Source organism: Bemisia tabaci, chromosome 1 (genome assembly GCF_918797505.1).
Source record: "Bemisia tabaci chromosome 1, PGI_BMITA_v3".
NCBI lineage: Eukaryota > Metazoa > Arthropoda > Insecta > Hemiptera > Aleyrodidae > Bemisia > Bemisia tabaci.
In genome coordinates, this window is record NC_092793.1 from 59328932 (window position 1) to 59347074 (window position 18143).

The window sequence follows — 18143 nt, forward strand, 5'->3', positions numbered from 1 at the left end:
AGATATTAGCATTTTCTTATTCCTTATATGTCCTAGAATAACTGTGCCAAAGGATTTTCCCATGTTGCTGCTACTTTCTTTGTTATTTGAAGTTTAGTGTTATGTTTTCAACCTAAAATGCATCAATTTTTGAAGGCGGCAACATACTTAGTACGGGTTTTCCCATGCGGGAATTCCCAAATCCCGCTGGACAGCGTTCATGGTAAACAAAACAAAGTTGTGTCTTGTGTGTGTGTCTCGCTTATCAATAGATACAATCGTATTTAGCTCAAATTATATGCATGTGCCGAGGTAAATTCGCTCAGATTTAGCGAGAAAATTGTGATCTATTTCGTTCAGTTAACCGGGAGTGAAACACAGATTAGCTAGCACTAGAAATGTGTGTCTTGGGTGCTAATAAGTACTTGGAGATTTGTAGATTTCGTTGTCCATTCTTAACCATGGTAACAAATATTTACACCTTCTTATTTCAAATGTATAAAGCTTCCAGACAAAGTGCGGATATCTATCTACCTTTACCCGGCAGAATGTATGATTTTCAATGTTCTCACTCTCAGTGAATAGAATGACCTGACATCTCAGGCCACAAAATGTTCTTTTCTCATAATTGAATGAAGTAAGGTTTCTCTATTGTTCAGGTAAAGTTTGCCTTTACAATTTACCTCCTTTCAGCAAGTGAAATTTCTTGATTAGTGAGTATTGACTGTTACGCGGAGGTCAGATAGTGCGGTACATTAACAGTATAACCTCTAATTCTCATGAAAGCAAGATCCGTTGCTCAATTCAATAGTAGCTGTAAAATTATTTAAACAAATGGCATGATCACATATTGTGCTTCAGCTTTGTTTAAAAATTTAGCAGTGATAATTCATCTATACCCACTTATCGTCATATTGAATACTGTGCGCGTTAATCAAGTCATGTTCGGTGCGCACCATCCTATACAGTTCTTAATCGTTCCTTAGTTTTTGAAGCTCATAGAAGGCTGTGCTCTTTGAATGGGAGAATCAGTGGTGTTTTCAATCATTATGAGAATGAGTGGAATAATTCTGAATGTGGTGTGTGACTAAATACTTACTCTTGAGTATTTTTCCTTCTGGTTTGTCCTCAGGACATTTGCGTGGTGAGTTTCATTTTCTTCTACTCAATAGAAAATTTATTTCCTCCTTTATATTTGAGCAAATCAGGGCCTGCATTTCGTTTCATTCAGGACCCTTAATTAGGAAGTTAGGTGTTGAAATGCTTAGTTCCCAATTTCTGCATTCTTAAAATTACCATTATTTCTTGCATTTTCATATCATGATGCCAACCATTATCAGTCTAGTCATGAATATATTCCCCTTGATGATTTGAGAGGGATTCTGTTTGTTATAATATGTCATGCCAAGATTTGACCTGTATCATGTTAAAACTCATTTGCGCTGCAGCACAAATCCTATGATGTCATAATTTCTCATGTAGAATCACCATTGCCCAAAGCGCAGAATGCTTAAGCGCATGCGCAGAGGTTCAGAAAGTGCCTCCACGATGCTACATCACTAATTAATGGATTTAATTACCTACTGCTGCCACTGACTATACTTTGGCGTCAAATTAAGGGAAATATATTTCAGGCTGTTATTATAGGCTGCATTCATTTGGCCAAAAACAACCGTTTTGGGAGACGGCATGTGTGCTCGTCACTTGGTTTGCAGTGTTCTTCATACAAGTCAGTGATAATTAGGGTGCTTTTGATTCATTTTAATGAATCATGCAGGTATGTTGTATTCAGAAATCTGTAGAGGAACCAACTGTGACTTTGCTCATTCTATGATAAAGATCAAGAAGGTATCTTTGGTGCATGGAATTATTATCCTTCCAAAAATACAAAATAAATATTTAGTTATTTCTCATCCAACTTCAGTTTTTTTCATGAAGAATGAACAAATTGAAATCTTGCGGCTCATAATACTTACCTCGTTTTTTTTTTTTTTTTTTTTTTTTTTTTTTTTTTTTTTAACTACCATACTGCTTTTAAAGCCATAACTTAAGTCCTAGAGAATTTTAGGTTGTAGAATTGGATTTTACGGAAGAAATTACATAAGAATTGATACCTCAAAGACCCGTATCCGTACAATTCAAATTTTGTATTTTTGAGAGGATCATTTTGAGGTTTTTTGGCATCCATCTTGTATTTGAAGCCAAAATTTCAGTCCTAGAGAATTTTAAGTTGCAGAATTGGATTCTATGGGAGAAATTACATAAGAATTGATACCCCAAAGACCCGTATCCGTACAATTCAAATTTTGTATTTTTGAGAGGATCATTTTGAGGTTTTTTGGCATCCATCTTGTATTTGAAGCCAAAATTTCAGTCCTAGAGAATTTTAAGTTGCAGAATTGGATTCTATGGGAGAAATTACATAAGAATTGATACCCCAAAGACCTGCATCCGTAGAATTCAAATTTTGCATTCTTGAGAGGATCACTTTTAGCTTATTTGGCAGCCATCTTGCTTTGGAGCCAAAATTTCAGTCTTAGAGAATTTTTGGCTTCAGAATCGGATTTTACGGGAGAATTTACATAAGAATTGATACCTAAAAGACCTACATCCGAACAATTCAAATTTTGTATTATTGAGAGGATTATTTTGAGGTTTCATGGCAGCCATCTTGTTTTTGAAGCCAAAATTTCAGTTCTAGGGAATTTTAGGTTGTAGAATTGGATTTTACGGGAAAAATTGCGTAGGAATTGACACCTCAAAGACCTGCATCCGTACAATTAAAATTTTGCAATATTGAAAGGATCATTTTGAGGTTTTTTCGGCAGCCATCTTGTTTTTGAGGCCAAAATTCCAATCATAGAGAATTTTTGGCTTCAGAATCGGATTCTACGGGAAAAATTATTTCAGAATCAGCATCTTCTTGGGCCCATAATCCTTTTTTCATCGTTGTAACGATTTTTGTCCACATCGTCCATAAGCATGCCGCACTGTGCGTCGCGTCGGGGGAGCGACGATTCTCACCGAGTATCGTATGACGTAAACCTTACCGTTGATGCAGAACGTGGATGGCCGGCTGAACAAACTCGACTTATTGAAACGCACGTCGCATCGCGTGTTGAGAGCCGATGAAATCGTCGCCCTCCTGACACGAGAGCCTAACTGCACTTCGCGATGGTCCCTGCCGTCCATGTAACTCAATGCTTTCCGGAGCTAGTCGAGAGGTAAGGTTACGCTTTTTTGTCAGTAGAGCGACGAAATATTACGCGATGCGCTTTTACCGATTTTCGAGCCACCCCTCCTCCCTCTTAAAGACTCTCCTTAATACCCATCTTCAAAGGAATCCCTTCGACAGCCCTCGAACCCCACCCTGTTCCTTTGGAGGCTGCTCGAGCGGTCCCCAGTCTGTTTTAGACCCGGTTCATGGACGGAAATGGGGTCCCCCCCCCCCCCCCAGAAAAGTACTTGGTCCATCCCAAGAACCGTGGGGGATTTTGATGGGTAAGTGCGTGATATATTTTTCATCTTCGATCTCGTAATTGGATCAATTTTTCGGTGAGATCAGCTCAAAATTGCTCCTACGACACTTCGATTTATCAAAATTTTCCAGGGGCGGCCCGCGACCCACCGAATACCCCTTCCAAGCAAGGGAAGTACCCAGAAACTTTTCTTGGAGCTAGGGGAGTCCCTCAAACCCTCCTTAAGTGTCATCTTGTGCCCCCCCCCCCTCCACGGAACCCCTTGCTGAGGTACCCTCCTTCCTCCTTCCACACGAAAAAAGTTCCTAGTTCCGCCCATGGCCCAGTTCTGTCACCTCTCCATCAAATCTGACAGGTACACTGGAAAAAAACACATTGGATCTAGAGTCCAGACTCTTAAAAACACCGACAAGAAAAAATACTCTTGATTCAATCAGATCTAAGCTTAAATCAAGAACCAAGCCTCTTAATTTGAGCGGATTTCCTTTTCGTTTAAGCTTAAATCTGATTGAATCAAGAGTCCTTTTTCTTGTCAATGTTTTCAAGAGTCTGGACTCTAGATCCAATGTGTTTTTTTCCAACGTACTTAGAGTACGGAGACAATACACTTTAGAGACCACCCATCGCCGAATTCCCTACGTTACTTTCGAAAGTCAACGCTTAGATTCGCCTGATGCTGATTGATGATCAAGGGGTTGAGCAATTGGTTTAAAAATCTTGACGTAATTTGCAAAAACTCGCCCAGCGACTAAAAGCTCACCCAGAAATCCATCAGTCTACATTAGGCGAATGTTATTTAATTTTACACTCGACAGGTTGATCATCAATCATTATTGGGCAAAAAGAAGGGCTGATCTCCGAGTTTAACGTTTACCCCAACCTAACATACCTCCATTTCGATACCGGGCTGTGTAAAAAAGCAGTCGTGTTTTGTTCGAAAAAACACAAATTGTTTCTGTTTTTTTTTCCTTGTTTCTTTTACGCAATTCTGAACAACTAATGAAAGAGCTATTTCATATTTTAGGTTAGATAACAGCGTTGTCTTCGGCAACAACATATAAACGACTTGCTCTGATCACGTTGTACTTGATGTACAACAATGTTGCTTTAGTGGTTCCCAAGCTTTGTGCGCGAAAATAAGCCCCGCCCCCCACAACACAAAACAACATAGAACAAAATGCGATTGTTGCTTTTCCGAACAAAATACGACTTATTAAATGGGCACATTTTCGTCGATTTCAGTACCATTGGAGGTTGAGTTTAACTTAATTTCATTTACAATCAGTAAGCCCTGTGCATTGGAAGATAAAAATTGATAGAGTCCATCGGATGCGCGGGGTAGATAGGACGGCTTTCCTTCCGAACTTTTGCCGATGTGACACACAGTTCAACTGCGTTCAAGCGGGAATTGAATTATTCCTATCTACAGGAGGCTGGAGCTCACTTTAGCTATGCTTTCAACACGGCAAAAATGTCAAAGAAAATCGACAAGGCCCGCGTGTATGGAGGCTATTTCAATTCTAATCTTCCGTCGCATTCTTAATGCGCAGTGATACAACTATTTGAACTCTCCGGAATGCGTGAGGTATCACGCCGCATTTGAAGGCGTTTTCAAAACAGCCAAGTTCCGGTATCCGGATAATCGTTTTGCATAGTTCATATTATTTTGTTTTATTCCGTACCACTTGTTTATTTTTAATCATCGTATAAAAACCACCCATTTGCTAAATATAATTCTAGCTGGAGCGAGGAGGCTCTGGAAACACCGAATTGAACCTTGGGTGGTTTTTGCCACGGCTCACAGTGGATCGAGTCAATCAAAAAGGTCGGACATGAAATTGTTTACTAAAACTGCAAATTGTGATGTTTACTTCGACACATATATAACTTCAAGGGGTGCTTCTAGAAGATAATTTCACAAGAAAACCACTGGAACCACTTTTAGAATCTTTAAATTTTATATAAACGAAGTTGTAAGCGTTTAAAGTTTCCAAATTTTGTTCGGCCTCTCCTATTGACTCATCCACTGTGCGGCTCCCTGATACAGGACTTCCAGTTATTCGCGCGTGTCGACTCAACTTCCCAGATGAGGAATAGACGTATCTTAATTTTTATTCAAAGATTAAAAAATATACTGACACTAATATGTTTTTCACGCGGAAACGGCAGCTCAAACTTCATCCAAACTTTCGCTGATTTTTGACAGTTTTTCGTTGAAAAAGCTGAGACATTTTCAATATAAAATGTCCACTGGTTCCCGGGTGAAACTAAAAATTATGAAAGGAAAATTGGCAAAGTTGTAATTAATTTAGTTACGTTCTTTCCGGTTCCGGTGCACTAAATATTATTTTTCCAACGTTCATTTGGACGAAATTTCCTTCTCTTTCCGTTCCATAAAATCCTGATTCAAGGGTTGCCACAGAATTTGGATGATGAAATTCCCTGACACATTTTGGTGCAGTTTCCTGACAACTGAACAGATGCCAGACATTTAAAAAGACATAATTGGAAATAGTTTTTGGGTAAAATTTGTTGTTCGGAACGTCAAACCCACTCGAGAAAGCAAATGAAGGATTTTTGACGATTTTTCCCTGACATTTCTAGGTTTCCCCTAACTTTGAAATTCCCAGACACTCCCCGGTTTTTCTGGTATTCCGAGACCCTCATTCCTGTGATTCTGATCACCCTGCCAAGCAGCATCTATGATGGGATGATTTTATCCTACTGAAGTTCTGATCGTGAACTTGAGAGCCATACGAGAACGTGAAGTGACTCCTTGGTTTTAGTTCTACCAGCGCGATTTTCGGAATACCCGTAAAGTTTTTGACGTGACGAACGAAGGGTAATGCGATTTTTATCTTTGGAAATTTTCCTGGAATTTGCGCGTAATGGACTATTAGAATGAGTCTGCAGTATGTTTTATATGTGCTCATCAAAGCTGCGCGCGGTGAAGATCTCAAATCAATGATTCTTTTATGAGATTTTATGAGGTACCTATTAGCCGCTTTCAGTTGGAATGGACCACTGGAATGATCCAGCAAATCGGCAACATTGTTTTTCTCCATTTGGATTGCATTTTGAAAAAAAGGAACCACTAGCATTGCAATGATGCTAAGATTGTGCAACTTCATCTTTTGCAATAAAATTGCGGAAATCGTGAAAAACTATGAAATTTAGATGGTAATTATTGTCTTAAATTTACAGTTTTTAGCGAATAAAATAGAAACTGGGTCATTCCACGTCAAGTGTACCAGGCTCGGAACCCGACCCCCTCCGATTTGGCTGAAAATTGGTATACGGGGTCTTTACATAATTTTAAGAAACTAATTTGAAGGGTTTTCCCATCCGACGCCCCGTTCGCGAGATATCGACCCCCAAAGATGGGGTGAATTTTAGCGATATTCAAAAACGCCCGTTTTAGCGATTCTCATTTTCTCGACTTCCCTCTCTTTGACTCTCCATAGCGAGACTCTGTATCAATCCATCATACTTTGAAAGAGTGTTTCTAGACCAGTTTTTCATTTAGATTCTGAATATGCCATCGAAATTTAGCTAAAAATTATTCTAATGGCCGTAATTTAGGGTTTTTTAAAATTTACGATTTTTTCGCCATTCAATGTTCAAACTGAAAACTCGAAAAAACTGTCTCTCAGATTTTCGATTTTTTATTTTTTACTTCAAGCTTAGGATGTATACTTTCGGTTCATATACTTTTTTCAATGGAACTCGGACGGTTAAGGGCCTAAAAAAATTCAAATAGGCCAAAAAAGGTCAAAAATGGTAAAAAAAGACGAATTTTTACATGTTAATCCAAATCTTTCGATAGTAAACTCTTCAATTATCGATATTTTTTCCCTTTCTACCCTCTAATATGTATAAAATCAGACTAGCAACGCTTCCCATACATTCACCGATCGATTAACGGCCTGAGGGAAACCGGAAACCGACCAAATATCCTCGAAATTTACGCAAAAAGGCGATTTTTCACATCGTAACCGATGCATACCATGGATTGTAACTGCAATTTCTAATTTTCTCTACCTATTTCAACCTTAAGGTATATACTTTCGAGTAATAAACACTTACTAACGTGCATCGATGGGGCACGGGTCTAAACGGAAATTAAAACCGGCCGGAAATGCTCAAAAATGACGGCGAAAAACGATTTATTACACGGGAACCGATGCATCTCCTGAATAGTCACTGAAGTTTTAATTTTTTCTCTTTACTTCAACCTTATGGTGTAATCTTTCGAGTACTTAACACTAATAAAAGTGCATCGATGTGTTACGGAGCTAAACGGAAATGGAAACCGGCCGAAAATGCTCAAAAAGGCGCGGGGTTTCCCACGGTAATCCGAGCATCTCATGAATAGTCACTGCAATTTTAATTTGTTTTCTCTTCTTCGAACTCAAGGTGTACTTTTGAAAAGCTTACATTACACATTATCCATTTATTGGTAAAATATCTAAAAAAAAAATCGAATTAGAAATAAACCGAAAATTCAAAAAAAAAAAAAAAAAAAAAAAAGGGCGATAAATGACGTTGAATAAGTGGAGTTGATTTGAATCGATGATATGATTTAAAGGAGCCGATGCTTGCATCATGAAAATCGCCGATTATAAACTTGACGGTGGAAAAATATGATGCACTTCATCGATCTTTTGGAGGACCTTTCTAAAGGTAAAGGCAGCCTGACACTCCTTTAGATTGATATAATCCACTCCGTAGATTGATATTTCACTTCCTCTAATCTTTTCTCTCCTGAGCTATAAGAAAGAGAAGGTGGCTCAGAGTAACTGCCCCAGGGGTCGGCCTCTTCGTTCTCTTTTGATTGAGCTCAGTGGTCAAGTACGGCCTCCAGTGATGCGGTCAGGTCAAGTCAAGACCTTAGGTTCCTCTTTCTTTTCTGAAACTCTGGTTTTTATGGTTTTACTAGCCGTTCTGGACTTGCTTTGCGCGTCCGTCACGGCCAGCCAAGGGGCTGCGCCCCCTTGACCCCCGAGCACTCGCTACGCGAGTGACATTCGGCTCGCTCCGCGAGCTATTTTTCTCAGTGATTGGGCATTTGAGCACTAAGATGTATACATTTTGGAGACTCTGGAGGCAAAGATGATTTCGTCACAGAACCTTGTTGCCGGAGCGTGCCATCGTTTGCACATGAATAGATGTGTGGAGATGAAGCGATGATGGGGATCGATCATTTCTTCACAAACGCGTTTGATTGGGACGTCATCCCATCGGGTGGCGGAAAAAGACAATCCATGCATCTCCTTCCGCGATTTGACTTGCTGAAGTAGCAAAAGTTCATCTTTACCTCTTAAGAAGATTATCGGTGGCGTAGGGGTCTAAAAACTGCTCAACGATACTATAGTTCGAGTTCCTTTTTTCTTATACTTTCATCGCATATAAATTTCTCTGATGTTTTTGTTTTATTCTCTCTGATTGCATAATAGTAATCATATCCTCATTTCATTTCCTTTCCCTTCCCTTTTTCCCTCTCTGTAGCATCTGTGTCCATTCACAATTATTATTTTAAAATAGCTTTCCCCTGGTATACAATTGATGCTTCAAACGGAATCAATTGTTTTAATGACATTTACGGCTAAATCATGGGTTTTCCCAGGAAGGCAGCCTCTCGTTCCCCCGGACTCTACTGTTGCCAGATAAGTTGTTTTTTTTTTAAACACTTTTTCCAATTCAAATCCATGTAAAATATTCACATTTATCGTACAATCTGGCAACCTCTCGAGTGAAAAAGTAAAAAAAGGTAGAATCGCTGAAAGTCTGAATACTTCGAAGTTTATATTAATTATGGTTTTGTTCCTTGCTCTATTTCATTTGTATCGTCGCTTTTTCTTTAGTTTAAATCCGCTGTTCAAATTTGGGATTCTAAGTTTTCCAGCAAATAAATTAGGTATACGGGTGTACGGAAAGGCAGCGTGATGTCTCACCCTTTTTCAAATTTTAGCATTTACTTTTTTGCAATATTTATTGTCAATATTAATGAACGATATTTTCTTCCTGCCCGTAAATCAGGTCCAAGTCAAACCTCCAGTTCTTATTCGAACTATCTTCCTCATTTTATTGTAACTATTGCTGGAATTCTCAGTCAAGTCGAAGTCTAAGGCACACTTGGTCCCTCATTGGACATCGTCCGCCGACGGATTCCCCTCAACCTCCTCCACGTGAGAAAAAAAAAAAGTTAGGGCTAGCCGTTCTTCATCGCCTCTATTCAGAAGCCGTAGGGGTGTAATTCTTAGCTAGTTATCTTGGCTTCTAACTTTTTTGAAACGAGTGTCGGGCTGCCTTTACCTTTAGAAAGGTCCTCCAAAGGATCGATGAAGTGCATCATATTTTTCCACCGTCAAGTTTATAATCGGCGATTTTCATGATGCAAGCATCGGCTCCTTTAAATCATATCATCGATTCAAATCAACTCCACTTATTCAACGTCATTTATCGCCCTTTTTTTTTTTTTTTTTTTTTTTTTTTGAATTTTCGGTTTATTTCTAATTCGATTTTTTTTTAGATATTTTACCAATAAATGGATAATGTGTAATGTAAGCTTTTCAAAAGTACACCTTGAGTTCGAAGAAGAGAAAACAAATTAAAATTGCAGTGACTATTCATGAGATGCTCGGATTACCGTGGGAAACCCCGCGCCTTTTTGAGCATTTTCGGCCGGTTTCCATTTCCGTTTAGCTCCGTAACACATCGATGCACTTTTATTAGTGTTAAGTACTCGAAAGATTACACCATAAGGTTGAAGTAAAGAGAAAAAATTAAAACTTCAGTGACTATTCAGGAGATGCATCGGTTCCCGTGTAATAAATCGTTTTTCGCCGTCATTTTTGAGCATTTCCGGCCGGTTTTAATTTCCGTTTAGACCCGTGCCCCATCGATGCACGTTAGTAAGTGTTTATTACTCGAAAGTATATACCTTAAGGTTGAAATAGGTAGAGAAAATTAGAAATTGCAGTTACAATCCATGGTATGCATCGGTTACGATGTGAAAAATCGCCTTTTTGCGTAAATTTCGAGGATATTTGGTCGGTTTCCGGTTTCCCTCAGGCCGTTAATCGATCGGTGAATGTATGGGAAGCGTTGCTAGTCTGATTTTATACATATTAGAGGGTAGAAAGGGAAAAAATATCGATAATTGAAGAGTTTACTATCGAAAGATTTGGATTAACATGTAAAAATTCGTCTTTTTTTACCATTTTTGACCTTTTTTGGCCTATTTGAATTTTTTTAGGCCCTTAACCGTCCGAGTTCCATTGAAAAAAGTATATGAACCGAAAGTATACATCCTAAGCTTGAAGTAAAAAATAAAAAATCGAAAATCTGAGAGACAGTTTTTTCGAGTTTTCAGTTTGAACATTGAATGGCGAAAAAATCGTAAATTTTAAAAAACCCTAAATTACGGCCATTAGAATAATTTTTAGCTAAATTTCGATGGCATATTCAGAATCTACATGAAAAACTGGTCTAGAAACACTCTTTCAAAGTATGATGGATTGATACAGAGTCTCGCTATGGAGAGTCAAAGAGAGGGAAGTCGAGAAAATGAGAATCGCTAAAACGGGCGTTTTTGAATATCGCTAAAATTCACCCCATCTTTGGGGGTCGATATCTCGCGAACGGGGCGTCAGATGGGAAAACCCTTCAAATTAGTTTCTTATAATTATGTAAAGACCCCGTATACCAATTTTCAGCCAAATCGGAGGGGGTCGGGTTCCGATCCTGGTACACTTGACGTGGAATGACCCAATCTATTAATGGATAATCGGGGTTTTCCTCCAAGACAAAAGAAGTTGCACAATCTTAGCAACATTGCAATGCTAGTGGTTCCTTTTTGCAAAATGCAATCCAGTTAAAAACGTAGCTTTTACGTCTCTTGTCAAGATTCCGCAGAAAGTACGTGCATTGAACGTATTAAAACTTTCCAAAAGTAAAACATAAGTGAAAAAGCAATGGCTGTGGTTCACATGAAAATCAATTTATTAAACCCCTCGCTAGCGAAAGAGCCAACATTAACGTGGGCTAAATGGACTGCGTTTAACAGAAAAGAACCAAGCCAAATCGACTACTGTCAAATTCAACTGGGTAATTAAGTTTTTTTTTTTTTATAAAAGGACGTTTGTGCGGATTCCTTTGAAAATTTTAAAAAATTTGCTTCGTACTATGCAGAAAATTCACTGAAATTTGCACGAAAATCCGCGAAACCGTTTTTATGTAAAAAATTAAATTTGGAAATAGCTGATGTGGTTTGGTTCCTTTCTCTTAATGCGGTTCAAATTGACTATTCAGGGCAATCTTATAAGTTCGGGAAAGAATCCGTGTTTGGTTCAATAAAATGTTTCCACTCCTTTAACTTATTGGACTGTCCATAAAATGACGTAACGCTCTAGGGTGTGGGTGGGTCTTCCAAATTTTGTGATCAAGCGCGATGGGGGGGGGGGGGGGGGGGGCGGAGAGAAGTCTGGCTCAGCGTTACGTAACAGTATGGACTTAAACTGGCTTTCAACTTTTTTCCCCCTGATTTTTTTCTTCTTTTTGAGTTCCATAAATTATTTTATTGTCTTATTCTTTCTTGTTTCTTGAAACACAGAGTCTTCTAAAACCGAGGCTATGCCTTCTCTCCTTCAGTGAAAAAATTTCTGTTGAGGTTTTAGGTGAAAAGGGGGGGGGGGATGTTGCGGCAAATGTTACGTAATTATTTCGTAGGTGTCTAAACCAGCGCTAAAATTGCGTTACATGGGGTGGCTGGGTGTCAAAAACTCTTGACAAAATCGCTTTCGTGATTTATGAACAGCCCCTGGGAACTTGTTAAAAAAATGTATCGCAAAACAAAACAAAACAAAAAAAATAATTGAATGTAAATCATACTGAGATTGGTTGAGTATTCGCTCCGAGTCAATGAGACTTCCGTTTTTTAGAGGGTGGAAAGTTGGAATCCGCGTGCGTGAAAAACGCTATTTTCTTGGGTTGATACTTATAAAAGTTGAATTTAAAAATCTTTCAATGTGCTCAAGTGAAATTTTAATGAGAAAAGAAGGGTAATGGTGCTCAACTTACGCCCTCTCTGGTAATTTATGCGTGTGTTCCGCTAGTACACGGTAACACATTTTCCAGGAATATCCGCGCTCCGAAAAACGAAGCAGATACGAGTTCCGTAATTTCCGCTCGTAGTTCCGTATTTTTTGGTTCCGGCTGCCGCTATTCCGCAAAAATTCCGAAATAGTTTTTGGACCTTTCTACAGTTTATGAGTTTTACTGAATTGCGGCATCTGCGACCAAAAATTTCAACTGGAGGGGCAGATTTGTTCTGGCTGCGGGTATTCCCGAAAAATTTACCGTGTAACACCGAGACCCGTGCTAGTCTGATTCACCTCAGGTAGGGAGAGACGCTACAATTCCCTGATTTTTTCCGATTGTCCCCGACTCGACGAACCCCCACCAACCCACCCCCCTCCTCCCCCCGGATTTTTGCCAGTTTAACAGTTATTCCCAACTGTGATCAGCCTGTCATGCCATGCACTTACATGAATCACACTTAAGATGTATTACAATTTACACTGTTGCTGCTTTAGTGTCATAATTCATTGCTTATTTCCGAGAAAAAGGAATGATCATTATTACTTGGAATTTTGTGGAATTTTCTTAATCTTGAAAAGAAAATTCGATGGATAGGTATTTTACATAATAGCTAAAAAAAAGGCATATTTAATTTCACTCTCAGTTTGTCTTAGATGACATTAAATCCTCTAATGGACACATGCACGTAGAAACGTCTGTCATATTCTTTGTGGTCTACAGGGGGCTATTCAAGTATTACATAGGTACATACTTTAAGTATTTTTGTCGATTAGACTACTCTCCTGAAGGACAAGCCCTCAACTCCCGTTTTGAATTGCGCAAGACTGGCCTGACACCCCCTTTAAATTGAGAGAGGGTGTCAAACCCACATCAAAACACAAAAATACTATTCATAATTAGAAAATAAAGAAAGAAAAAAATATTAAGAATCCTTTTTAAAAAATGGACCTACTTCAGTGAAAAGCAACAAACTCCATATTTCAAACCTAAGAAGCTTTTGGAGAGAATGACTTGACTGCTAAGTATTTGAAAATCTAGTGTGAATAAACGCAGTATAATAAAAACAGGAGAGTGTCAACTTAATTGACCATAAGACGAACCGTAATATGAACAGTAGCAAAGCAGTCCCGACAAATAAGAAAATATTTAAAAAGTATTGAATTCATTTGAATGATCTAAATGAGAAGATGAGTGTGATGCATTGAACTAACTTTTACTCTTAGGTAAGAGGGTTCTTCGACATTCAAGCGCATTAATTTCCAGTCAAAAGTAGCCTTCTTCCTTTCTTCACCCAAAGGGCCTTCAGGTAGATCCATCACCATTCCGACATCGCATGCCTCAAACTGTAATAAAATGTAAAAGCACAGATTCATGAATGCTAAAATTTATGACAGAATAATAACCGAATTACATTCATATTTGACTAATAGAAAGTGTAGGTGCAGCAGAATGGTGCCCTCGGGCATGCAATATCTAGTAAAATTCCTGTTTGCAAGCGAGACAGTCTTTATGGTCAAATTGTTTATAAAACTCCAAATTAAACAATTTTTTAGAGTCGACTGATGGTACGTTACGACGGGAGCAGGATGAATGTATGAGAACATTTGAGAACAACCTCTGAGAACATTTCTGGACTTCATAATAAAAATGGGATTTTTAATTTAATAGGCGAGGTTATGTTTGTTGTAATTGTAATCGTTGTAAATTGTTGATTCCTACCCTACATCTCGCACTATACTTAGAGACAGCATTTGATTGGTTGACCAACTGTTGTAATGGGTATTAGAGTGTACTTTTGTACTCTCCCCGTTATTACCACCATTACTCAGAATTGAAAACAGGTACATGAGCATGCAACAGTTGCAATACAGCATTGTGCAAAAAAAATCCTCAAATTGTGACACGAGAGACAGGCCCCCCCACCATCTAATTGAAACGGTTCATACCATTACATAAACTGAAGACTCGGAGGTAAGAACGACAAAGTTGAAACACTTACAATCCAAAAATGGAATAACCATGGATCGGGTGTATTGTTAGGTGCTGGCACCTGAGGTTTTCAAAAACATTCCTGTTCCTCTCAGTGCCATGACCACAAACAATGCTGTTGCTTAAGCTACGCTAGGGGAACACTATTCAAGGGCGTTTTATGATGTTGAAAGACTTAAACTTATGGATGAAAAAATTCATCCTCATTTTGATGGATGTTCATTTCTCAGTCACCAGCATCTTACATGGATACCATATATAATTTGAAAATGCTCTTGGGAGCGAGCACTTGATGTGGTTTTCAGCATGTTTAAGTACTGATGCATCAAACACATGAAAATATAAAGTTGTTTAAGAAGCTGTGGGGTTACCACCAACAAGCAGAATATCTAATTTTGGTGAAATAAATTCTAACTACTTGGCTACGTGGGTTTTAGAGTAGCGAATGAAAGGAGAGAGCAGGTGCACATGGGACCTACTAACTTTTTGGCGGAGATGAAAAAATTTAACACGGTAAGTAAATTTTCTCACAGAGATTAAAGATAAGTAGCTGTAATAGTTAAAAGATCACATTCTGGCCGAGGCTTTCACTGGGGAGTGAAATTCTAGTAAGAAGGGACTGAGTGTTTACATAACCAGAACAGGATGCAAGAGAAATGTTGGAGGAACTGTCTGACATCCAATCCTGTGGCACATTGACGGGCATGAGTTAACTAAGTGTTTAATTAGTTTCAAATGACACGTAAAATAATACATACTGATGAGAAACTCACTTTGCACACTCCTTCAACGTTTTTGGAGGGTAGAACAGGGTAAGACTCCACTTCGTCGAATCCACCCATCGTAGACGCGTGAATTGATGACAGGAGGAACTGAATAAAAGCAACAAACTTTAGACTGAAACCTCAAAATTTGACAGGTTTGAGTAAACTTCTGCCTGATTTTCAGAAAGCGAAAATAACAAGTCGGAAATTGACTGCACGACCGCACCAAAACAAATCTATCCTGAGACGTTGACCGATAACGATAACGAAAAACCGGGTGGCGTGAAAGATGAGAGATTGAGCATTGGATGAGCGTGCCGGCGACTTCGGTTTCAGTGTTTTGTCGTATAGAGTGCGCTGCTATGCAAAAGTACAACAAGTTGTATCGGCTCAGTTTGAAGGAAAATTTTGTTTGATAAGTGGCCTCGTCAAGAGTTTGGGACTATTATGGAGGGCCAATGGCCGAAGTGCAAAACTATGTATTTCCGTTTGCGATGTTGCAAACTTCCTGTCATCCTTAATTTTTCTTTAAGCTCGCCATCGTAATTCCTTGAAAACTTCCTTGATTTTACTTCTCTTTCAGCAGAAAATTCTGTATAAATTTCAAGCTAAAAGGTTAACTTGTTTCTCTTGAGAAAAAAAAATAGGAGGGGCAATTTTGAAACCCAGCCATTGAGATAGGTGGTCTTGATTTTTAACCATTGATATGAGTAGAACAGCTTCAACGTACTACGGGCGAGTCTATTTTGTCTTATTACTTCCTTACTACTGCATACAAATCATTTAAAACTACTTATAATTCTCATCACCGTAAGGCCGTATCATTTTTAGAAAACAACTATAGTGACTACTTGGGGCGCCGCGAGGTGTCACTAGTTTTGTTTAATACTGGGGGGGGGGGGGGATCCAAGTGAAAACTGTCCGCTTCTCTCAGTTTTGACATTATTAGTTTGACGGATGTGCCATCTTATTTTTACTTTTTCAAGGAGTGTTGATTTCCCGTCTGAAAAAGGCACGATTAATTTTTATTGAAAACAATCCCAAAAAAACTAGATAGAGAAAAATGTATAGCAAATATGAAAAAAAAAATGAGAAAAAAAAACAGTACGATTCATTTCACGAATTCCACTCACGTTTTTCCTCACATTTTTCAGCCGTGAAATAAATTCTTGTAAAAAAAATATAAGTAAAGACCTCGTAAAATGTTTGAGGTTGTAATACACACTAGTTCACATCAGTTGTGCTGTGACGTCACAAGGGTGGAGCGATAGGAGGAACGGAACCAGGCGCCGCATTGCCGAAAGCGTCAAAATGAAGAAGATAGGGGAGAGGAAGGAGGAAAAATAAAAGGAAATGTTCGAAAAAGGAAGAAAAAAAGAGAAAGAAACGAGGAGGGAAGTGAAAAACAGGGGAAGAAGGGCAAGGAAAATGGGTGCGAAGATGGTAAGGCATTGATGTGGGGGCAACAGGCGCCTCTTTGGGTAAGGAAATTACCCTTTGGAGCTTAATTTAAACAAGAGGGCGCCTTAAGGTGGGGGATTTTGTTGTTTCAAAATCACCACTCCCTTTGTATTTCTATTTTTTTAAAGAGGAACAAGCCATTTCTGTAGATTAGTCAGTGATGCGGTCAGATGAGATAATTCTTTGATGAAGCGCGTCGACACATGCAAAACGCCTTCATTGAGAGAAGATACTTCCCAGCTCGGCCCCAGAGGCCGAATAGTTGCATCCTTTCAAAACCCAATCAACAATGTAGCAGCGTAGATTAGTCAGTGATGCGGTTGAATGAGATAATTCTCTTATGAAGCTTGTCGACACATGCAAAACGCCTTCATAGGGAAAAGATACTTCCTAGCGTCGCTTCAAAGACTGAATAGTTGCACCACTTCAAAACCCAATAACACTGTGACGTCGTAGGTTAGCCAGTAATGGAGTGGGTTACGATAGTTTTTTAATTAACTGCGTCAACGCACGAGAAGCGCCTTCATTGGGAAAAGATACTCCCTAGCGATGCCTAGGAAGTCGAATAGTTGCATCCTTCCAAAACCCAGTTAACAGTGTAGCAGCAAAGATTAGCCGGTTGTTGGAGATAATTCTTGTTTGGTTAATCGTGTAGACGCATAAAAGGAACGTCTTAGTTGTGAAAAGATCCTATGGAAGATGAATATATATTTCCTGTAATTTTCAAAGGATGGATTTACATCCATTTGAATGTTCTGAAATAATCCCTTCGATAGGAAAATTTTTAAACCTTTCAGACCAATTTGAGATGTTGAAGTTAGGACCTTTATCAAAAAATTGAAGGGAAACCGAGACATTTTTAAGTTAAAAAAATAGGCATAAAGTGAGTTTATAAAGCTCTATCACACGTATTCGTTTTAAAAGTGGAGCATGGAGAATATAGAGAAACAATCATTGGAATAAGACCAAAAGTTTAGAGGCATTAATCTGTTTTCGAATGTAAAATAAAATAAAACCTGTCCTTCAGAAGAGGCGTTCAAGTATTCTTCCGAGGGCCAAATGCAAAACGGAGAATTTTAAAATTTTAAGCTATAGCCCTTCTACCAGAAATCGCTACGAAGAATGCGGACTATGTTGGTATTTTGATCCGATAGCCCGTTCATAATAGTAGGGCGGATAAGGGGAAAAAGTTCCCAGAATCGTGCATTTCTGGAAGAAAGCATGAAACTTTCAGGATATCATCTTTACCTATAGAAGGTTCAATTTCGCAAGTGAGCCCAAAATTCTGAGGCCATGGGGGCCGGGGGGGCAGGGGGCCCTGATTTCGCTATGTTTTGCCGAATTTTCGCGTTGGATCATCGTGAGAACG

General features: G+C 38.8%; 1 protein-coding gene across 2 annotated transcripts in view; it reads right to left on the bottom strand.

Moving 5' to 3' along the window:
* Nucleotides 1-15639, bottom strand: part of LOC109036669 (peroxisomal acyl-coenzyme A oxidase 3) — a 36866-nt gene extending 21227 nt beyond the window's left edge. The window contains exons 1-2 of one of the 2 annotated variants that reach the window (XM_019051020.2): nucleotides 15308-15639; nucleotides 13772-13903 (exon numbers count right to left, since the gene is read on the bottom strand). In XM_019051020.2, coding sequence (XP_018906565.2) covers nucleotides 13772-13903; nucleotides 15308-15391 — 216 coding nt within the window. In that variant the 5' untranslated portion in view covers nucleotides 15392-15639. The remainder of the gene's footprint in view (nucleotides 1-13771; nucleotides 13904-15307) is intronic. The other variant, XM_019051023.2, reaches the window with a different exon arrangement.
* Nucleotides 15640-18143: the final 2504 nt, after the last annotated feature.